This window comes from Eucalyptus grandis, chromosome 5, assembly GCF_016545825.1.
Source record: "Eucalyptus grandis isolate ANBG69807.140 chromosome 5, ASM1654582v1, whole genome shotgun sequence".
In the NCBI taxonomy this organism is placed as follows: domain Eukaryota; kingdom Viridiplantae; phylum Streptophyta; class Magnoliopsida; order Myrtales; family Myrtaceae; genus Eucalyptus; species Eucalyptus grandis.
Window position 1 is genome coordinate 16,073,741 of NC_052616.1, and position 22,812 is coordinate 16,096,552.

The 22,812-nt window shown below is 38.5% G+C and overlaps 3 protein-coding genes and 1 pseudogene across 3 annotated transcripts; 2 read left to right on the forward strand and 2 right to left on the reverse strand.

The window, feature by feature from the left end:
• Positions 1-104: 104 nt before the first annotated feature.
• LOC104444380 (pectinesterase 2) lies at positions 105-2,351 on the reverse strand. The gene is made up of 2 exons (XM_010058037.3): positions 1,439-2,351; positions 105-1,014 (listed from the first exon to the last, which is right to left on the reverse strand). Exons 1-2 carry the CDS (start codon positions 2,295-2,297, stop codon positions 326-328), a joined length of 1,548 nt encoding a protein of 515 aa, XP_010056339.2. The 5' UTR covers positions 2,298-2,351; the 3' UTR covers positions 105-325.
• A 3,246-nt stretch (positions 2,352-5,597) lies between these two features.
• Positions 5,598-7,869, reverse strand: LOC104444379 (pectinesterase 2-like). Its single transcript, XM_010058036.3, has 2 exons — positions 6,957-7,869; positions 5,598-6,354 (listed from the first exon to the last, which is right to left on the reverse strand). The coding sequence occupies exons 1-2, from the start codon at positions 7,813-7,815 to the stop codon at positions 5,666-5,668; spliced, it is 1,548 nt and encodes a 515-aa protein (XP_010056338.2). The 5' UTR covers positions 7,816-7,869; the 3' UTR covers positions 5,598-5,665.
• A 5,343-nt stretch (positions 7,870-13,212) lies between these two features.
• Positions 13,213-16,459, forward strand: LOC120293393 (pectinesterase 2-like). The gene is made up of 2 exons (XM_039312575.1): positions 13,213-14,094; positions 15,476-16,459. Exons 1-2 carry the CDS (start codon positions 13,236-13,238, stop codon positions 16,162-16,164), a joined length of 1,548 nt encoding a protein of 515 aa, XP_039168509.1. The 5' UTR covers positions 13,213-13,235; the 3' UTR covers positions 16,165-16,459.
• On the forward strand, positions 16,303-19,072 carry LOC104446296 (annotated as a pseudogene).
• Positions 19,073-22,812: the final 3,740 nt, after the last annotated feature.

Sequence of the window (22,812 nt, forward strand, 5' to 3'; positions counted from 1 at the left end):
ACGGTTCATTGCGCCATTACTTGATTTAAACCAAATAGAAGAAACCCCAATATGCCAATACAGAAAATGATATATATAGGCAGAAAACGTGTGAAAATCACCATAAAAGTACAATCTTGAAAGAATAAGAAATTACAATCATGAAAGGATCACAACATGATCACTTTATTACATCAGATATCTATATTGAATGGGAACTATAAATAAGAATCTTTTGCTAATTATCTATGTGCTGCATCTGACAGAAACACTTGTGTTCCTTGTGAGGCGCCTTGTACTCCTGCAAGAGTTGCATTCCACCTCTGATTTTCGTTCTTTAAAAAGCTTAAAGGCCGGATGTGTACGGCACGCCAGTGGCGGGCAACCAAGAGCCCCCAGCAATGAAGCTCCCAACGGTGAACTTAGAAGCCTCGGTTGCACTTGTGATAACATGGTAACCTGCCCATGTGACCCTACTAGCAGTAGATGACCCGGGGCCAGTGTTCAGATACTCTCCATAGTACAGAGTGTCGAGGGCAAAGTTTCCATCCCACTCCATCCAACCGGCTGAGTTAATCAAGCTATCAAGATAAGTCTTCATGAAGACTGTCCTGGAATATTCTTGCCACGGCCTACCGAGGTATGTCTTCACGGAGCTTTGAACAGATTTTAGGTCGGAAGCTGCGGTAACCTTGCAATTATGGATAGAGATGCCAGTATTTTGGTTTGGGTCAGTTCGGCCTTGAGCAGTCACGGTATTAACCTTGTTTGGAGGGTTTCTAGCATAGATGTTGCAATTTTGCAACACAACAGCTGCATTCCCAAAGATGAAGTCAACGGTGCCATAGATGTCACACTCTCTATAAAATTGACGCTCTGAATGAACATAGAGAGTGTCTTGATAACCTTCAAATCCACATCTATAGAACACCGAGAGATCAGAACCAGAGCGCAAAGCAACGGCTTGATGATTTGCTGCACCAGCAGTGTTGCGGAAAGTGATATCTTGTGCAATGAATCCATCACCAACGACAGCTGAAATTCAAGATTAGAAAGATTATTAGAAATACAATCCATGTAGTCCGGCCACCAGCCGATTAGAATTTGTAAATGGAGTGTGGTCTCGCATACTACAGACATGATAGAAAGTCCTGGATGTTGCCTATTTTCTTGAAGACATGCGAAACTATGTACGTCTCCTTCCCGTTCGTAGTCAATGCTTGGCTTGATTATAGTAAAAAAATGTGAATGAATTATGGGCTTAGTTTTCTACAGCTGTCAAAAACTAAATTAGGCTATACAGGGTTTTTCTTTTTCTTTTATCAAAACAGTTTGCAGCAAAATAATATGATATACTTCCTAATAAACTGATATATACAGAACCCCTTTTTCTTATTCTCGGTATTTATTGACCATAAAATAAAGAGGATTAGATGTAGCTTCGATGATATTAACTTACCAACAGTCGCCGAATTGAAGGTGGTAGAGCCTCCGCCAACGCTTTTGCTTCCGGTGATTATGGTCTTCCCGATACCATCACCGACAAACATAATGTTCTCCAATTTCGATCCAACTTCAACATTTTCACTATAAGTACCGGCCTTTATATAGATGATATACCTAGCAGTGCCTGACCTCTTTGACGCTGCGGTTATGGCTTCACTAATTGTCTTGTAGTTCCCTGAACCATCTTGGGCCACAATGATGTTAGCCTTAGACACGGCAGATGAAGATTGCAAGAGCTTTCGGTCGCCAGGCCTCACCCAAGTGGGGAATTTCTTTGTGTAGTTAGGTGTAGTGTAGGGTGCGTAGTTTAGGGCCAAAGTGTTGCTAATCAACTTGGAGACATTATTTGACATCAAAGGCAATACATTGCCGGATACCCCTAATTCGACGAACCCAGCTCGACACGTCTCGAGATTAGTCAAGGCCGTGCTGAGCCAAGTTTGCGCCTCATCGTGGGTGCAATCGTGGACTATAGTTCTGTTTAGACGAAGAATAGTGTGCTCGTACAGCTGGAGGCAGTCGGCCCAAACAGCTTTCTCGCGCTCATTGCTACACTTCGACCCTAGCGAGTGCGTGTTGCTATGGGCCATTTGAGCTCTCTCAAGTGCGAGTTGCATCGAAACCTTGAGGAAATCGGATTTTTGCTTGACGGAAGCTTGCTTCGGGTCGTGGGTCAAGAAGTACTCACAAGGTTGAGGATAAGGCATTTTACTACACCAGGCTTTCACATCGCTAGAGGAATAGCCAGAAATGGTTGGAGATAGCAATAGAGGTAAGAAGAGAAGGATCATGAACTTTTGATGAGAACCCATTTTGGTTTTGTGGTGCTAATGGTATTCGAGACAGCGAAGCAAGGAGGAGTCTTGAGCTTGTGATAAAACTTTGGGTTTGGTGATTAAAAGCGTTGAATCGTTCCCCTTTATATAGAAGTGGATTGGAAGAGACGATGTAGCCATGACGTGCATGCACCTATGCACGCACGCACGCACGCACCATGCAACTTCGCCTTATGCTACGCGATTTCCTCGGTTTTGGGCTTTCCGTTATCTTGTACCAAAGAAGAATCAAAATTTGACCAGTGATCAATTTTGAACGAGAACGACAAGAAAGAAAAAGGTACACTTGTCATGCAGCTAATCTCCCGGCTACCCTTGTTCGTGTTAGGGTTTGAAAAAATGGGGTACTTTGATTTTTCTAGCGGGGTCGATGCTTGCGCTGCATAAATCAAAGGGAGAAAAACAAACACGCGTGAGAAAATTGTTCGTAATCCATGCCTCCTAGTGTAATATTATTAGGTGACAACTACTCGATCTCAACGCTAAGGGAGGAACCCAAGAGCGTGTTTTAGCCGTTTTACACGACCCGTGACCAATTGGAATTGGAACGATTCAGCTCGACGGCGGGTGCCTTTCGAGCCTGTTAACTTTCGACAAGTCTTTAAAAGAATGCCCTCCATCTGAGTCCTCGCTTATAATGGAATTTCTTTTTCCCTCTTTTCCTCCTAGTGGACCAAAAAGCTAATTTTATATTCAGAACGAGCCGTACCACAAATAAGTACAAGATCATGGGAGTTACGTAATTGCCTAATTATTATAGCATCCTTCCATTTGCATGACGTGTTTTGCATTTTTTCCGCAGTTAGTAAATGTAATGATGATACAGCCAAAACACCAGCAAGTAGTATACTGCGTGTATATGCATATCCTATACGCATCTACTTGGAAGGTGCAAACATTGTAGTGCGTAACTTTTCATTATATAAATGTCCAGAGGGTATGAAAACAAACTGTATATCGGTTATGAAAAATTTTACTTTTATTTTACCTAATTTGCAGTTGAGTTACCTAAATTGGACTTCCTCGCCATCCATATAACATAAACTGATTAAGATATATAGACTATATTATCCTCATTTCTTATGTAATTTTAGGTATGCCCGTGCTATTGATATGGTATCACCCAATTATTCCAATTTTTCTTTTAAAAAATTTGGGCCAAGTTCAAGCTGACTCAAATCAAACGAATTAGTTTTAGAAAACTTTGGGTGGGGCCTATATTGAGTTATTAGATATTAGATATGCCTCTCATCTCGTATCATCCATATCTAAGCCATTGCGCTTTTAGATAAGTCTCGTGATGTCAAATTAGCATCACAAGTAGTAAAGCCATTCGACTGCAGGGTAACAGCGATCATGTGCCTGGCAGCCTACCGGAACCCACCCAAGACTGGTTGATGACCAAATGAACAGGTCTCGGTGAGGAATTCTCCTCTTAAGCCTGTCCTGTGGAGCTTGTTTAATCCCAGTCAATTTTGTATAAAAAATTTAATGGATTTATCAACAATAATCATATGCTTGACCAGTTTAATATGAACTTCAAAATTGATTGGCGTCGAAAAGCTTTGCGGCAAGCTTCCGTGTGCCCTTGTCCTCCCGATTCAAAGCTCCTATTTTCTTCCCAGGAAATGAAGGATTTCTAATCAAACGGTACATATCCCACAGACTGGAGACAGAGATAAGAGCACTTACGTTTCTCGATTTTTTTTGAACAAATACGTTTCTCGATTGGACACTCGTATTTTCGTGGGTTATCTTGATACGCAGACGACGTCGTAAATGACAGGAACTTCCTTCCGGACACGTACGAGAAGCCGTCGCCATCGCCTCTAGATGTTGGAGAAATTCAAAACGGGGACGTCAAAGTCGCTTGCTGTTTCATTAGTTCATGATTAGTTTGGTCGAAAAAGACAGATTCGCACGCAGTTTGGTGTGTATGGTCAGCATGCAAAACTAGCACGTTCTTGTTATGTGAAACCCTTTCGAGGCTATTGTTGAACTATTTGTGGAATAAACTTGTTGGATAAACCGACCGAGGTTTTTCAATCTCAGATTACACTCATTACGTGGTGCAAATGAAATCCTATATTCATTTCATACATGAGCAATATGATAAAGTTTAAGCTTTTGGAATGAACTGTTTGTTTAATTTGATATTGATAAAATGTTACTCAATTATATCGTGAATAAAGATGATAGTAGTTGCCACATGATCAATTTGATAGCTTTTTTATATCGTTTCCAAGCAAAGACACGATGCTCTTACATTGTCGGATGTGGATGTAGTCCTTTTCTAGGATTATACTCTAACTGAGGTTACAAAATGTACTAAAGGAAAATCTTGAATCAACCTTGTTTGTGAGTCCCTGGGGTTCGTGCCGGACCAACTTGTGAAGTTTCATCGCACATTGTCCGTATCTGATTTCTTGATACTTAAATTATTTAGTAAATCATTTAATTTGGGCTTAGGCAAACATGTTACATTTCCTCGAAATTTTTCACTGTGTATATATGTAAATGTGTAAGAACAAAGTTGTCTCTGAAGTCAATACATAGAAAACTCTATATAACTACAAAGGCGTTCTCCTTATTGCAAAAATTGAAATTTTTGCACTCTTCCCTAAGAAGGCTGCCACCGAGGCAAATATTCTACACCGCTGAGCATCAAGACTTTCAATCAGTGTATGTTGCACTTATACAATTCTTACATCTTTCGATTATTTTCTCACTTCGACCAAATTGTTTTGCAATAAGCTTATAATGAAAGCATTTTCTGTTTTTAAATGGAATTATTACAATAATTATTCACTATTTGGTCTCTTAAAACACATGTCAACTAGATTGTTCAATTTATCGACTTAGATCTATTTATTTAAATCGTCAAATATTTTCTTTCATTGTCGGAGTGATTGACTTGTGGTGGTTTGAGCAAAACTCTTTCAATCAGAGCATCTGATAATTATCAAAACTATTGTTGATATTAAAAAGTTGGTTCATCATCATGAATAGACCGTTTTTTGCGCAACTATATTGGATTTAAGCCAAAAAGACGAAACCACAATATGCCAATACAGAAAATGAGATATGTGGAGGCCAAAAAAACGTGTGATAATCACCATAAAAGTACAATCTTGAAAGAATAACAAACTAGAATCATAAAAGATTGACAACTTGATCACCTTATTACATCAGAGATATATATAACGAATGGAAACTATATAAGAAAGAATTTTCTGCTAATGGGCGAATGTGCTGCATATGACAGAACACTTGTGTTCCTTTTGAGGCGCCCTGTACTCCTGTAAACCTTGCATCCCACCTCTAAATTTCCATCTTCAATGAGCTTAAAGGCCGGATGTGTACGGCACGCCGGTGGCGGGCAACCAGGAGCCCCCGACAAGGAAGCTCCCAACGGTGAACTTAGCAGCCTCGGTTGCGCTTGTGATGACATGATAACCTACCCATTTGACCCTATTAGCAGTCGACGACCCAGGGCCTGTGTTCACATACTCTCCATAGTATAGAGTGTCGAGGGCAAAGTTGCCATCCCACTCCATCCAACCAGCAGAGTTAACCAAGCTATCAAGATAAGTCTTCATGAAGACTGTCCTGGAGTATTGTTTCCAGGGTCTACCAAGGTATGTCTTCACGGAACTTTGAATTGACTTTAGGTCTGAAGCTGCAGTGACCTTGCAATTGTGGATGGAGATGCCAGTGTTTTGGTTTGGGTCAGTTCGGCCCTGTGCGGTCAAGGTATTGACTTTGTTAGGAGGGTTTCTGGCATAGATGTTGCAATTCTGGAAAACAACGGCCGCATTCCCAAAGATGAAGTCAACGGTGCCATAGATGTCACACTCTCTATAAAATTGACGTTCCGAATGAACATAGAGAGTGTCTTGGTAACCTTCAAAGCTACATCTATAGAACACTGAGAGATCAGAGCCAGAGCGCAAAGCAACAGCTTGGTGATTTGCAGCACCAGCAGTATTACGGAAAGTGATATCTTGTGCGACGAATCCATCACCAACGACAGCTGAAATTTGAGATGAGAAAGATTATTAGAAATACAATCTATATAGAACGGCTGTCACAAAACTAGAATTTGTGGATGGAGTGTGGTCTTGCATATTACAGACATGATAGAAGGTGGTCGATGTTGTCTGTTTCTTGAAGACATGCGAAACTATGTACGTCTTCTTCAAATTCATAGTCAATGCTCGACCCGATTAACGTCAAAAACTACGATTGAACTATAGGCTTAGTTTTCCAAGCTGTCAATCGTAATTCGTCTGCATTATGTATTCTATATGTAACCATGCTGTCATATTTTGAAATTTTCCATGCACGGTTCCAACTATCATATTCTCATGAAAATTGACACATGCAGGCTTAAGTAACTCATACGTACTTGGCTTAGTTTTGAATTAGGAGGTCCTTTTTTGTTCGTTAAATAATCATCTTGCTACGAGGTTAGGCTATTCGAGTGCTGTTTTTCCAAAAACGTGCACAACAAAATGCTCTAAAAAACTTAAGTTCATCGGATATATTTCCTAATAAGTTGATATACATAGAACCTTTTTTAGTTTTGGTGTTCACCGTGAATAATCATGAGTAGCTCAGATGATATTAACTTACCGACAGTCGCTGATTTGAAAGTGGTAGAGCCTCCGCCAACACTTTTGCTTCCAGTGATTATGGTCTTCCCAATGCCATCACCAACGAACATAATGTTGTCCAATTTCGACCCGACTTCTATGTTCTCATTATAAGTACCAGCCTTGATATAGATGATGTACCTTGCAGCGCCAGTCTGCTTTGATGCTGCGGTTATGGCTTCACTGATCGTCTTGTAATTCCCTGAACCGTCCCGAGCCACCACGATATTGGCCTTTGAAACCGCAGATGAAGACTGCAAGAGCTTTCGGTCGCTAGGCCTCACCCAAGTGGGAAATTTCTTCGTGTAGTTAGGCGTAGTGAAGGGTGCATAGTTGAGGGCCAAAGTGTTGCTTATCAACTTGGAAACATTATTTGACATCAAAGGCAATACATTGTCAGAGATGCCTAATTCAACGAACCCAGCTCGGCATGTCTCGAGATTGGTCAAGGCCGTACTAAGCCACGTTTGCGCCTCATCTTGGGTGCACTCGTGGCCGATGGTTCTGTTCAAACGAAGAACAGTGTGCTCGTACAGTTGGAGGCAGTCGGCCCAAGCAGCCTTCTCTCGTTCGTTGCTGCACTTCGACTCCAACGAGTGTGTGTGGTCGTGGGCTAATTGAGCTCGCTCTAGAGCCAGTTGCATCGAGATCTTGAGGAAATCGGATTTTTGCTTGATGGGAGCTTGCTTGGGGTTGTGGGTCAAGAAGTACTCACAAGGTTGAGGATAAGGCATTTTGCTACACCAGGATGTCACATCGCTAGAGGAATAGGCAGAAATGGTTTGAGATAGCAACAGAGGCAAGAAGAGAAGGATCATGAACTTTTGAAGAAAATCCATTTTTGGGTATTGTGTTGCTAATGGTATTCGAGACACCGACGCAATGAGGATTCTTGAGATTGAGATAAAACTCTTGAGTTTGGTGATTGACTGCCTTCAATCGTTCCCTTTATATAGAAGCCAGATGGAGCTGTCAATGTGCATGCATGCACCACGCAACTTCGCTTTTCGCCATGAGATTCTTCTCGCCTTGGGCTCCCTAAAATCAAAATTCAAAATACGACAAATTGGTCAATTTTGAACGAGAACGAGAAGAAAGAAAAAGGTACACTTGTCAACCCAGCAAATCTCTCGGCTTCCCTTGTTTGGGTCAGGGTTTGAAAGAATGCGATACTTTGACTTTTCTTGCGCGGTTGATGTTTGCGCTATATAAATTACAAAAAGTAAAATCATCACACGCATGAGCAAATCGTTCGCAATCCATGCCTATCCATGCCACCTACTTCTCGAATCTCCACGGAAAGGGACGAAGCCGAAATTGTGTGTTAAGCAGTTTTTGATGACTTGCGACCAAATTGGAATTGAAACGATTCAGCTCGATGGCTCCCCTCTTTTGAGCCTCTAAATTTTAACAAGTCTTTGCAAGACTGCCACCATCGGAGTCCTTGCTATTTTATGGAATTTCTTTCATCCAAGGGGACCGACAGCTAATTTTATAATTGAGAACGAGCCTTGCCATACATTATTGCAAGATAATGAAGTTACATACTTGTGTTATTATCCTACATTTTCTTTTTCTTTTTTTCTTGCAATTTTCTGCAGTTGATAATGCAATGATAATACAGCCAAAAACTCCGGCAAGTATAATATGTATATCCGCATTCACTTGGAAAGTGCACACATGATAACATGATTGTTCATAACATATAGCTCCATATGTAAAGATATATCAAATGTGGATTTTCGGTCACACCGAATGATTCGGCCGGAGTTAGTTTTTCTGGCCCTAAAAAGACACGGCTAGAAAACTTCGGGTGGGGCCTAATTTTTTCGTTGTCGAAAAAACGAAGGTTACTTCCTAGATGATACTTCTTGGTTTCAAGGACGACGAAAGTGAAAGGTGCCTTCTTTACAACAAGATTGCGATGTCAGACGTGGACGAGAAACTGTCGCCATCGCCTCTAGACGCTGGAGAATTCGAATCCGGAGGTCAAAGACTCTTGTTGTTTCATTAATTTCAAGAGTTGGTCGAAAAAAGGACAGAGATTCACGCGTCGTAACGTTCACGCACGAGCACCAAAGTCCAGTTGAACGTCCTTTTCGAAGCCGTTGTTGAAGTATCTCTATCGGTTGAATCGATGCAAGTCAGGATTTTCAATCTTCGAAGTATATTGATCATATGGCGTGAATAAAGTACCGCATTCATTTCTCATTTGAGCGATGTGACGAACGATTTTTAAGCTTTTTGGGTAAATAGTTTGTTTAACTTGATATCGGTGAAAAAATCTCTAAATTATATCTTGAATAGAGACAATAACAATTGTCATTGTTCAATATAATACTTATTTATACTAGAAAATCCCAGGCAACCCCAAACAGCAAGAAATATAGAAAAAGATTGAAAGTATGTAGATAAATACGCTGAAACTAGAGAAGCGGTTTATACCGACGATAATGGAGGATTTTCACGTTGAAGATGTCCTTGAAACGATGTTCAAATTTGTCATTGATATAGCACTTCAAGCAAGATTTTGAGACTGGTATTATAGGCTTTGTAACTCTTCTAAGATAAAAGAAATTGGAAGTGGCAGAATTTTGGAACGATTATCCAAAAATCTTAAATATATTATTCAGTTCTAAATTATTCAATTTTATTAATTGAGTCTTAAACAATTTCACATATTCAATTAAGTCGATATGACCAATTTTTGCAAAAAATTGTCATCATGGATGCCAATCGTCCTCTGTGGCATGGCTGACACCGATATAGATAATTTTTAATAATATTTTAATATTTTGTAAATTTTAATCATTTTTAGTTTTTTTTTTTTTCTTTCACTTCTTTCTCCTCTAGTTGGTCTCCGCCCAATAAAAATTAATAGAAAAATTGAAAAAATATTAAAATATTATTAAAATTATCCACATCAACTTAGACCATGCTACATAAGTTGGTTGGTATCTACATTAGCAATTTTTGGCCGAAATGAGCCGAATGGACTAAATTGGCAAAATGTGAAAAAATTTAGAAAAGTTTGAAACTAAATTGATAACAACATAATAAAGTTTGGACTTTTTGGATAATTTTCCCTAGAAATTCAGTCAAATCCATGTAGCTCATCGTGTTATTGATTCTCAACAACTCACATCCTTGTCTAGGACTACCAAGTAAATTATATTAATTTATTTTGTTTTCCATTTCTTCTATATCAAAACGGACGATGACTTCAAGATTAAGACCATGTAGACATTCTATGCACGGCAAGGGCATAATTGAGAATTTAGGCGCAACTTAAATAGTTAAGATTAGAAAATTAGAAACTTATTTAGAGCATCAAAATTCTTATGATTTGACGTCACGGTGGATGCATGCCAAATGCCTTTCTCTCTCTTAAAAAACCTATTATATGATCTACGAATTATTTAGATCAAGCCCATCCCAACATCATGTGGTCCTTAGGGTGAAACTAACATTATTAACAGTTGAGATTATATCGGTCCGAATTTTGAGAGCAATCCGCACAATTGCGTGCCCTTGGATAATAGGGTCCACATTATTGTGGCATGAATAGTCCCTGCACTTTCATTTTTTTTTTTTTGGGCATTATACAATTAATAGACTTTTGGACCAATATAGTTCACATTCTCGTCTTAATTTGACAATGTCATGAGCAGTTTTTGAACTTTTCCACGATATTCATTATTGCTTTGAAGTTTCTTTGATTAATTCAATCCCTGAAATATTCAAATTATGCATAATGCAATCCCTTCATGAGATGTAGTGCCAAATCAGGCGTTTTTCGCTTACATGTTAGCTCACCCTATGGGCGCCCATAATGATCGGACACATCAAATGCTACATTTAATGATCAATTAATGATAGTGGACGCCACATTAACAATTTGCGTTAGTCTACTTGATGAAAGGACGACATCAAACCCAATTACAAATTTGAATCGTGGATATGCTATGACATGCAGCATCTGATTATTGTCACGTCTTGCCATCTTCATGTTATTTTTCACATCTTGTTTGTACTATGAGTTATCATTTTATGCCGCATGTGATGATTGTCAAGTCATTCATCTTTCTCTCGACGTTTTGAATTTGAAATTGTTATGTCATATTACATGTGACTGTATGTCATGTCATCCAGAGCACAAATTTGTCATTTTATGTCTATTTTTCATTATGTCTGACTTTCAAAGTTGTCATGTCATATCATTTTCTCAAATAATGATTGAATGTTCATTTGAATTGATATTTTTATACGCTTTCACACGTAAAGAGGGTCATGCCACTACATATGAGAAAAATGACTTTACTATAATAACGTTGAATAAGTGTTTCGACAACGTTTTAAAAGTTAAAAATAAAGCATTAAGCATGTTGAGCAAATCAATAATGGATAACTAGAATTCAACTAAAATCAGGGCAGGTGGCGGTACCGAAAGGGTGCCACGGGATGCTGATTCATTCCCCACAAACAAATCACTGGACTTGAGATCTATAGGTCTCGTATAACTAGTTACTTCACACGAGAACTTAGGTAGCTAACTTTTCCATGATTACCTGTGCCTTTAGGTGTTTAGTCGATCTAGATTTTTCCGAAATGATAGGTGGCAACTCTAGTTCGGTATTTAAGTTAATGATCATTCTTGCATCTTGTAGATTACCCCAACTTAGGATTTATGAAGATCCTAGGAATCAAGGCGCTACTAACCGGCGACGCTTGATTTGCAAAACTCGAGGTGCTACAGCCACCGTTAGCCCTCCTCATCCACTAGTACACGAGAGGCCAATTGTCAATCCCAAATGATCCCTTCGCACAAGTCGTTGCATGAAGTCACGATCACAATCCACGCGTCTAGATCACACGACCAATGCAAGCCAATAAAATAAAATAAAATAAAATACAATACAATAAGATAATCCTATAAAATATGAATTCTCACTTTCATGTTTCAACGCTGCTAGATGCACGCCTCTACAGAAATGTCTTCGTTGTTTCCCACTTACTTTTCTTCATTTGGAATATTCTCAAATTGCACGACGTCTACATTTTCCATCAAACTATTAAATCTCACTCTCTCCATACCATTTACGTAGAATTGCACGCATAAACCACAACTAGAATGAAGGCTCACTTGATTTATTCAGATGTTCGACATTTTGTTTAAGAACTTAATTAGTGAAGTACCTAATCGGAAATTTGAAAAAGTTAGAGCACTATTGATGACTTTGTCCCTCTCTTGAACGAAATTAATATAAGCAAGCTTGTTATTTAACTATTAAGCCAGCCTCATAAAATCACCTCATTCAAGTAGCCGTACAAGACAAGTGATCAATATATGTAGATAAGTGCATATGCCTACTAAAGGCAACTACGCAATCATGTCCATACATAACATTAATATTTTTGTTCTCACTTGTGATTCTGTTTGCTAAAATTATCATCTTTTCTTCTTTCGTGTTTCGTTAGAAGAAAATTGGCACCCATCTCTAGCATAGTTCGACGGTGGAGAAAATTTTCTCCATAAGCGATCTTATTCACCCTTCGACGTGATAATCGATGAGCGAGAGCAGTTACAATCACCAAACCAAATGATAAAAGAAGGTCCCTCGGAGAAACTTTCTCCCCTAGATCACTACCTCCACCGGAAAAAAAGGGCTCTAAGCCTAATGTGCGGCCGGCGATGGAAGACTCGGTTATAGGGTCATAAGCAAACCGTGAGCTAATCAATTTGGCTTGCAATTCCAACCGGCCTAGTCAATTCACTCATAGCTAAATTGCGGATTCAATCTCTTGACGGTGAGGCTGGATCGCTGCCCAATACTAGTCCACATATGTTTAGATTGCAAGAACACATACGAACGCGTCAACAACCCGGTATGAATCTATCTGTGTCTCCCTCTAATTTTTTTTTTTTTAATGAATACATAACTCAACTCTCCACGTATAAGAAAAGTCAAATACATTATCCGTCCAATTTCTAAAAGTAGTAAAATATACAATCCTCATGAAAATAATCTCTCCAGAGAATTTTGCTAGCTGGCAAGTATATTTTATGCTCTTCTTTATTCACATTCCTATTTCTTTTCACTTCTTGTTACGTAGACCAAAACACGAGGAAAGATGGTGCATGCCCATTATTCCTATTGAGCTGTCCCATTCCAAGTTCACATCTATATAAAGGAACCAAAAGAACAACTTCATGCATTCACTGACTTCATCAAATCTCTCTATCATCAGTACAATAGTGATGGATCTTCTTCAAAAGTTCATCACCTTTGTCTTCCTCTCTCTCGTGATCTCTCCTTCCACTTCTGGCTTCTCGACAGGCGATGCCAAATCTTGGTGTAGCAAAATGCCTTACCCACAACCATGTGAGTACTTCTTGACCCACAACCCTAAGAATATCCCCATCAAGCAAAAATCCGACTTCCTCAAGGTCTCGAAGCAGCTCGTGCTCGAGCGAGCCTTGCGGGCCCATAGCAATGCATACTCACTAGGCTCCAAGTGTCGTAACGAGCGCGAGAAGGCCGTGTGGGCTGACTGCCTCGAGCTCTATGAGCAGACCATTCTCCGCCTCAACCGAACCGTCGACCTCAAGTGCACCCAAGAAGATGTGCAGACGTGGCTCAGCACAGCCCTAACCAACCTTGAGACCTGCCGAACTGGGTTTGTCGAGCTCGGTGTTTCTGACTATGTGTTACCTTTGATGTCAAATAATGTTACAAAATTGATAAGCAACACTTTGGCCCTAAACCATGTGCCGTACAAACCACCAAGCTACACGAACGGGTACCCCAATTGGGTGAGGCCCGGTGATCGGAAGCTCTTGCAATCCTCATCCCCATCATCTAAGGCAAATATAGTAGTGGCCAAGGATGGTTCTGGGAAGTACAAGACCATTAAAGAGGCCATAACTGCAGCATCAAAGCGGTCTGGAACCGCGAGGTATGTGATCTATGTCAAGGCCGGGACATATAAGGAGAACATTGAAGTGGGTAGCAAATTGAAGAACATTATGTTTGTGGGAGATGGTATTGGGAAGACCATTATCACCGGAAGCAGAAGCGTGGGCGGAGGATCTACCACCTTCAAATCAGCCACTGTTGGTAAGTACTTTGATATTAACCATATGAATTTTTCTTGAATATTGGCATGCAATAAGGAATCACTAATTCATTGTCTAATTAGGTTACTGCTTGGTATTCAAAAGAATAGAAAAACCTATTAAGTTTGGTATTCAAAGTCAAAATAATAAAATAAGCGAAAACCTATTGAGTATAATTAAATAGGTCATTTGATGACTTTGCTCCTAGAAAAGAAAAGAAAGAACGATACATATACAAAAAAGAAGAAGTTATTAATAAATAAGCCATGCTGCAATTTTCATATATGAGGTGCTTGAAATACAATGCCAGCCATATGGAGTTCAATAAATTCATGCTAATTACTATAACTTACATTGACCCTTGTAAAATATTGACTTGTATATGATATATTAATAAAAAAGAACTCATTTTCTTAAAATCAATGTTCGAATTAGTGATACGTAAATGAATTCATTCAGGAATATCATTTCAGCTAATTCTATTTATGTAGTAATCTACAAAACGGATGCGAAAGAATTAGGATTTGGCTGCTGCTAAATACAATTAATTAAGCCTAGAGGGAAGAATTATAGTCTTTGACTTTGACCCGATCAAGCAATGACTTCGTCAGGGAGACGTACACATCTTTCGCATGTCATCATCATCGAGGAAAGAGGCAACATTCGACGACTTTCTAACGTGTCTATTCATGGACCCCACACAAATTTTTTTCTGGCCGGTCCCTTGCCTCCAAATGGCGGTCAATAGCCGCTGTTAATCGCTCCCATTGAATCTTGGATGAAAAGTCCATATTTTTCTAGATTTCTAGATTGCTTTGGAGAGAAAGCAATAGTGCTAATTAAATTTTATAATTGATTGAACCGTTCTCGTAATTTGGCCCTCTTTGAATAAGTGGATGGAATTCAGAAATAATTATATAGATATAACAGATACTAAGTCTAGATCATCAATGCTCTATTGAGGATGGGCTAAGGAATAATGCATCTCAAATCTTATAAGGTTGGATCGTTTGTCTTTGGAAATCTTTGTGGTAAAAGGGTCAGTGTCTAGAACGACTTTACAATTTGAATTTTCATATCATGTATGAACTACTGATACACAAATACAAGTACATATTTTTTACTTAATTTTCCTCTTTTTTTTTCTAGTCAATTCATAGCTTTTTGAATGTCTATTAATAATCTAGATGATCACAATATGCATGACAATGAAGCAAAACTAGAACAAGAAAGGGATTATTGACATCACTGTATGAGGACATTCAAGATTGCGACTTGTCTTGATGTTGAAATTCGCATAACTTTGCGTGTTATAATGAAAAATGTTGCTTATTCCTATACTTTGACCTCGCCTTCTAATCTAATATTTCTTGCCATTTTAGCTGTCGTTGGTGATGGATTCATAGCCCGAGACATCACTTTTCGCAACACCGCTGGTGCAGCCAATCATCAGGCAGTTGCCTTACGGTCTGGCTCTGATCTTTCCGTCTTCTACAAATGCAGCTTTGAAGGCTATCAAGACACCCTCTATGTCCACTCAGAGCGACAATTTTATAGAGAATGCAACATCTATGGGACAGTCGACTTCATATTCGGAAATGCCGCTGTTGTTTTCCAGAATTGCAACATCTACCCTCGAAACCCTCCCAACAAAACTAACACCATCACTGCACAAGGCCGAACCGATCCAAATCAGAATACCGGCATCTCCATCCACAATTGCCGGGTCACCGCAGCTTCAGAGCTAAAACGAGTCCAAAGCTCTGTTAAGACTTACCTCGGTAGACCGTGGAAAGAATATTCTAGAACTGTCTTCATGAAGACTTATCTTGATAGCTTGATTAACCCAGCTGGTTGGATGGAGTGGAACGGCAACTTTGCTCTCAAGACCTTGTACTATGGTGAGTACATGAATACCGGACCCGGGTCATCAACTAAGAATAGAGTGAAATGGGGAGGTTATCGGGTCATCACTAGCGCGTCAGAGGCTTCAAAGTTCACCGTCGGGAGCCTCATCGCGGGCAACTCTTGGTTGCCTGCGACAGGCGTGCCTTTCACTTCTGGCCTCTAAATCAAGAGAGATGGAGTGCATATTGGTTCATTCTATCTCAATAACCTCAAGTTGAAAAAGTTAGGTGAAGGAATCACCAACTAAGGACAGCATGACATCAACAATCATTTTCTACGTTGACAATAAGTACAATCGTACATGGATCGTGAAGATTGTCTGCATGTAGGATTTTAAATTCTTTAATTTTCAGCTCGTCGTGATATCTCAAGTATTTGTAATTCTTTATAATACGAAAATCTCTACTGGGCCCCCGAAATGTTTCCTAATTCATATTTTGTGTTCTCCCATTTGACTATTCTCGTGTTGGTCATTATTGCACGATCGTTCATTCTATTTGATAATTGTTTCACTGGATTAACCCATAAAAGTTTAATTTGAGTCATACACTAAAATTTGAATTTTGAATGAATGGTTACGTGCATAAAATTATGTAGGTAAATTATGGTAAGTCAAAGAATTATATGCATCATACACTAAACGGTTTAGGCTTATCAAGTAGATGATTGCAAACTTACAACATCTTTGAGTTTATCTTCAAAATCAGTTACTCATTGAGTTCACAAAAAGTTATGACTTAACCAAAATTAAACAACTTAGTGCTGCTAACGCTTTTGCACGAACAGCTTAACCAACTCAATGAAGTTAACAGCTTTTAATGAATATTACACATGATTGATTTCATCTCTTTACAACTGCGATAATACTAAGGAGAACATTGAAGTCGGTAGCAAATTGAAGAATATTATGTTTGTGGGAGATGGTATTGGGAAGACCATTATCACCGAAAGCAGAAGCGTGGGCGGAGGATCCACCACCTTCAAATCAGCCACTGTTGGTAAGTACTAAAAGTTTGATATTAACCTTATGATTTTTTCTTGAATATTAGCATGTGATAAGGAATCACTAATTCATTGTTTATTTAGGTTGCCACCTAGAGTTTGGTATTGAAAGAATTCACGAAAACCTATTAAGCTTAATTTGAGAAAAATATTCTCTATTTATATACAATAAACTGAAGGAATTACTGACTCGATAATTGAATAGGTCATTCCACCACTTTGTTCTTAAAATAGAAAAGAAAGAACAATACGTATACAAAAATAATAATTAATAAATAGTCATGCCACAATTTTCATAGATGAGGTGCTTGAAATACAATTCCAGTTATTTGGAGTTAAATAAACTCACGCTAATTACTATAAATTACATCGTCTTATGCATTCCACGGAAAATATTGACTTAGTTGAAAAGAACTAATGTTCTAAAATGTAATGTTCAAAATAGTAATAAGTAAATGAATTCATTCACAAATATTTTTTCAGCTAAGTCTGTTATGTAGTAATCTACATAAGTTATGCGAAAGAATTAGGATTTGGCTCCTGGTAAATATAATTAATTAAGCCTAGAGGGAAGAATTATAGTCTTTGACTTTAAACCAGTCGAACAATCACTTCATGAAGGAGACGTACACGTCTGTTGCATGTCGTCATCATCAAGGAAAGAGACAACATCCGACGACTTTCTAACGTGTCTATTCATGGATCCCACACAAAATTTTCTTTGGCTGGTCCCTTGCCTCCAAATGGCGGTCTATAGCTGCTGGTAATTGCTCTCATTGATTCTGGATGAAAAGTCTACATTTTCTAGATTGCTTTGGAGAGAAAGCAATCATGCCAATCAAATTCTATAATTGACTTTACCGTCCTTGGAGCATTGCTCTCTTTGAATAAGTGGATGGAATTCAGAAATAATTGTGTAGATGTAATAATTACTAAGGCTAAATCATGAATGCCGTATCAAATGAACTGTGGGACAAACGAAAATGCATCTCGAATCTTGTGTGATTGGATAATTTGTTCTTTTGGATATCTTAATGGTAAAAAGTGTCTAGGATGGCGTTATGATTAGAATTTTCATATATTTTATGAACTATGGATACACATATACCAGTGCATGTTTTGTACTTAACATTCCTTTTTTTATTCTAGTTAATTTGTAGCTTTTTGAATGTCTATTGATCATCTAGTTGATCGCCATATGTTTGACAATGAAGCAAAACTAGAACATGAAAGGGATTATTGACGGCAGTCTATGGGAACATACAAAACTGTGACTTCTTCTAATGTGAAAATTCATATAACTTTGCGTGTTATAATGAAAAATGTTGCTTATTCCTATACTTTGACCTCGCCTTCTGATTTATTAACTTTGTCTTTTCAGCTGTCGTTGGTGATGGATTCATTGCTTAGGATGTCACTTTCCGCAACACTGTTGGTGCGGCCAATCACCAGGCAGTTGCCCTACGGTCTAGTTTTGATCTCTCCATCTTCTACAAATGCAACTTTGAAGGCTATCAAGACACCTTCTATGTCCACTCCGAGCGACAATTTTATTGAGAATGCAACATTTATGGGATGGTGGACTTCATCTTTGGAAACACCACTATTGTTTTCCAAATTGCAACATCTATCCCCGAAACCCTCCCAACAAAAATAACACTATCACTACACAAGGTCGAACCAATCCGAATCAAAACACCGGCATCTCCATTCACAATTGCCGTGTTACTGCAGCTTCAGATTTGAAACCAGTCCAAAGGTCCGTTAACACTTACCTCGGAAGACTGTAGAAAGAGTATTCTAGAACCATCTTCATGAAGACGTATCTTGATAGCTTGGTTCACCCTGCTAGTTAGATGGAATGGAGCGGTAACTTTGCTCTCAAGACCTTGTACTATGCTAAGTACATGAATATTGGACCTGGGTCATCAACTAAGAATAGAATGAAATGGGGTGGTTATCAGATCATCACTAGTGCGTCGGAGGCATCAAAGTTCACCGTTGGGAGCTTCATTGCCGGCAACTCTTGGTTGCCGGCGACAAGCGTGCCTTTTACTTCTGGCCTCTAAATCAGGAGGGCGTAAAATTGGAGTGCACATTGATTCATTCTATTTCAATTACCTCATGTTGCGAAAGTAAGGTGAAGGAATCATCAATTAAGGAAAGCACGACATCAACAGTCATTTTCTTCATCGACAATAAGTACAATCGTACATGGATCGTGAAGATTGTCTGCATATAGGGTTTTCAATTCTTTAATTTTCAGCTCGTCGTGATATGACAAGTATTTGTAATTCTTTATAATACAAATCTATAAAGGGCCCTCGAAAGGTTGTTTCCTATTCATATGTTTATGTTCCCCCGTTGACTATTTTCGTGTTGGTCATCATTGCACGATCGTTCATTCAATTTGATGATTGTTTTACAGGATTAAGCTATAAAAGCGTAATTTGAATCATACGCTGAAATTTCTATAATAAAAATTTGAATAAATGGTTATGCACATAAATTTATGTTAATATTTGAGATAATTATGGTAAATTATTATAATAATGTTGACACCTAAATTTTGGCGACCCATTTAGACATTTAAAAATTAGGGGTTAATTTTATCCCTGAAAAATAAAATCACATGGCATATAGTTTAGGAACATTTTTGTTTATTTTATTGGACCGACGGCGAGTGCAAAATTTTTCACATATTCCGTTCAGATTCTTCACACATTTATGCATTTTCGAACAAAAAGGAAAATTTTGGATAGAATATGTGAAAAATACAAAAGGGGAATATTGCACAAGGTGGATATATTTCAATGATATATTTAGGGTATCATGCCCGAACAAAAAGGAAAAAATATATACCGTAGAGATACATTTTTAGACCTATATAATACCTCGCGTGCAATTTGTTTAGGGAGGCCACACATATCAATCCACACGGCCGTACGTAGAGGAGGATTTTCGAAATTTTGGAGAGCAAATACGTGAGAAAATTCTGAGAGATTTCGAAAAAAGTTTGAGAGCAAAAGTGGTGGCCTCTCTCGGTTTCCTAGATCAAAGAAAAGAGAAAAGCAACCGGTTTGCAGAGAGAGAGAGATGACTGGTGAGGACGAAAAGTTGAGAATCGAGAGAGAGAGGGACGGATCGTGAGGGAGAATCGTTGGCGAACGTGTGCTGCCCTTTGATTTTCGGTGATCAATTGACATCAGTGATCCCCACACGTGCCTGCAGCTCCTTCTCGGTGCCTTTTACCTTCGGAAGTTCAAAGGAGGCTCCATCGACATCAGTGATCTCCACGTGTGCCTGCAGCTCCTTCTCGGTGCCGGTGTTTTGTCTGTGAAGGGCGCCCAACGTCAACTAATTTGCTGTTCCCATTGTTCTGCCACGTTAGTCCAAGGGCGCATCAAGGAGGGCTGAGCATCACAGCAAATTCCTCAACTTCGCCAGCAAATATTTGGATCTTCAAACGTTGACTGTTTGCTGTCCCAATTGCTGCCCACGTCCAGGTGTCGAGGTGTGCTTCAAAGTGGATTGAGCAGTATCGGTGTAGGCGTGTCCGTGAGTTCCTCAGGCTTGAATCGTGTCCATCACGACCCAACCCAATATCGGTGAAGCTTGCTGATTTTGCTGCGTCAACGTTGCTGTTCCATGTTTAACTCGACGCCACATTGATGTCCCGAACATTAGCCCATCGAAATCGTCACAAATTGTGCCAAGCCAAGCCGAGATATTGCCACAACCGTTGCCCTAAAGCTGAGCCGTGCCGTGCTGTGCCCATTGTTGGTCCGTTCTACCGATTGGTTTTTTTTGGAAAAATTCAAATTTAGGTATAGATCTATTTTACTTTATTTGATAGGTTAGGTAGATTTGTTTATCTTGTTTGAGGTTTTGATATTTTATCTCTTTGTTTGATTTTTTTTTCCAATACATGATTGAAATTCTCTAATGTAGCATCCAATTCGCAACCGCACGAATTTTTATTCTATCTATAAGGCTTTAGATGGAATAATTATTCACGCGGGAGTAAAACTGATATCTTGATCTTTAAGGCTTAAGATCAATTTATCGATTTTATTAGCGAGATAATCAAATTTGAATTTCAAATTGAGTGATGGACAATATTCTTGACGATCATGGTTGGTTTGATGTTTATCTCATAGTTGTTCTATTTATCCTGAAAATACAAAAAATCGCATTCCCATCCCATGTAGATTAGGATTGATTGCATGATAGGTTAATTAGTTTTTTAATGCATGTTTAGATGATATCTAGGTTAGATGATATCTTTGAATTAGATTGCATTCATCTAGGATGATAGTTTTAAATTTGAATTGCATGTTTAATTATTTGGCCATTTTAATTTTGAATTTCATAAAAGAAAAAGAAAAATTAGAATTAGGACATTCTTTGTACGTCATTGCATATCAGGATAGATTGCATGCTTATTAAAAAAATAAAAATCATGTGCACATCATATAGAATTGGATTCATTGAGATACATGTCATTTAGTATTTTTTGCTAAGCCCAATTAGTTATAAATTACATGTCATTGGAATTAGGTCATTTAGTTAACATTGCATTGCATATTGCATGATTTTCATTAAATAAGTAAAAACAAAAAAGAGAATTTGCGTGTTAATTAGAAACCATATCCAAGGTTGTTGATGTGGATTTTGAATTAACATTGCAGATGCTTTCGTTGCTACGAGGTAAGTCCTGCATTTTCTATTTGCTTTATTGGGTGTTAAATTGATGGATTGCACACCCGCATGATCGCCTCACATGTTAGGGAAATGAATATAAAATCAATCCAAACCACTTGCTAAACATTTTTCAAAATAAAAAGAAAGGTACCGAAAGGGCGTTAGCGAAATCTAGCGTAATCAAGTCCCCGTATCCATAGTCTCGGTTCGTAGGAGTAAAGTGAAACTCCCGTTACTTTACTTGGGTTTCTAATCGACCCACCAAAAAATAGATTAGTGGCGACTCCTGATAAAAAAATCAATTGCATGTTAAGAACTTGAACTTAAGTCGCGATTTGGTATGGGCTTGGGAGAGCCCGAGTTAAGTCTAGGCTTAACAATCCATTAGCCAAACCCTAGGTGGTTCACACCCAAAAAAATTGGTCGCGACAAATAATATGCATCGTATGCTAAACGGTTTAAGCTTGTGAAGTGGATGATTGCACACTTAAATAATCTTTGAGCTTATCTTCAAAATAAGTTACTCACCGAGTTCACAAAAAGTTACAACTTAATAACCGAAATTAAGGGTGTGCATGACAAAAAATACGTTTCTTTATTTCTTTGGTTTTTCTATTCTTTGAAATAAGTTTGGAATAAAAATCTGTTTGACAATGCAATTTCGTTTTTCCATTTCTCCAACATATTTATATTTCAAAAATAGATTTAGAGTAGAAATTAGAAGTTAAAATTTTAAACTTTTCAATTTTTGGAACAAAAGTGAGAAATGAAAACTATTTTCATCATTCACTCTCTACCACCTGTTGTCCACCTGCCGCTTATGGGACGGCGGCCGCTCACTGCTGACTGCTAATTGCCAGATGTCGAACACTGAGTGTTGGATGTCGCTTGCTGCCTGTTGGGCATGCCCCCTAAAAGTATAAATTATATTTTGTCATCAAACGAATTTCTATTTCAGAAATAAAAATTTTAAGTTATTATCAAACGCGTTTCTTTGTTCAAAAATTCGTCCAGGGAATAAAAATTTGAGAAATCAATTTCTGTTTTAGAAATTTTATCATGTGTGCCCTAAACAATGTAGTGTTACTAACGCTTTTGCATGAAC

Bases quoted from the DNA above. Each gene is read 5' to 3' on its own strand.
- LOC104444380 (XM_010058037.3), bottom strand. From the start codon at position 2,297: ATGGGTTCTCATCAAAAGTTCATGATCCTTCTCTTCTTACCTCTATTG. The intron at 1,015-1,438 runs GTAAGTTAATAT...CTTGAATTTCAG, and splicing joins CTTCAATTCGGCGACTGTTG to CTGTCGTTGGTGATGGATTC.
- LOC104444379 (XM_010058036.3), bottom strand. From the start codon at position 7,815: ATGGATTTTCTTCAAAAGTTCATGATCCTTCTCTTCTTGCCTCTGTTG. The intron at 6,355-6,956 runs GTAAGTTAATAT...CTCAAATTTCAG, and splicing joins TTTCAAATCAGCGACTGTCG to CTGTCGTTGGTGATGGATTC.
- LOC120293393 (XM_039312575.1), top strand. From the start codon at position 13,236: ATGGATCTTCTTCAAAAGTTCATCACCTTTGTCTTCCTCTCTCTCGTG. The intron at 14,095-15,475 runs GTAAGTACTTTG...TTGCCATTTTAG, and splicing joins CTTCAAATCAGCCACTGTTG to CTGTCGTTGGTGATGGATTC.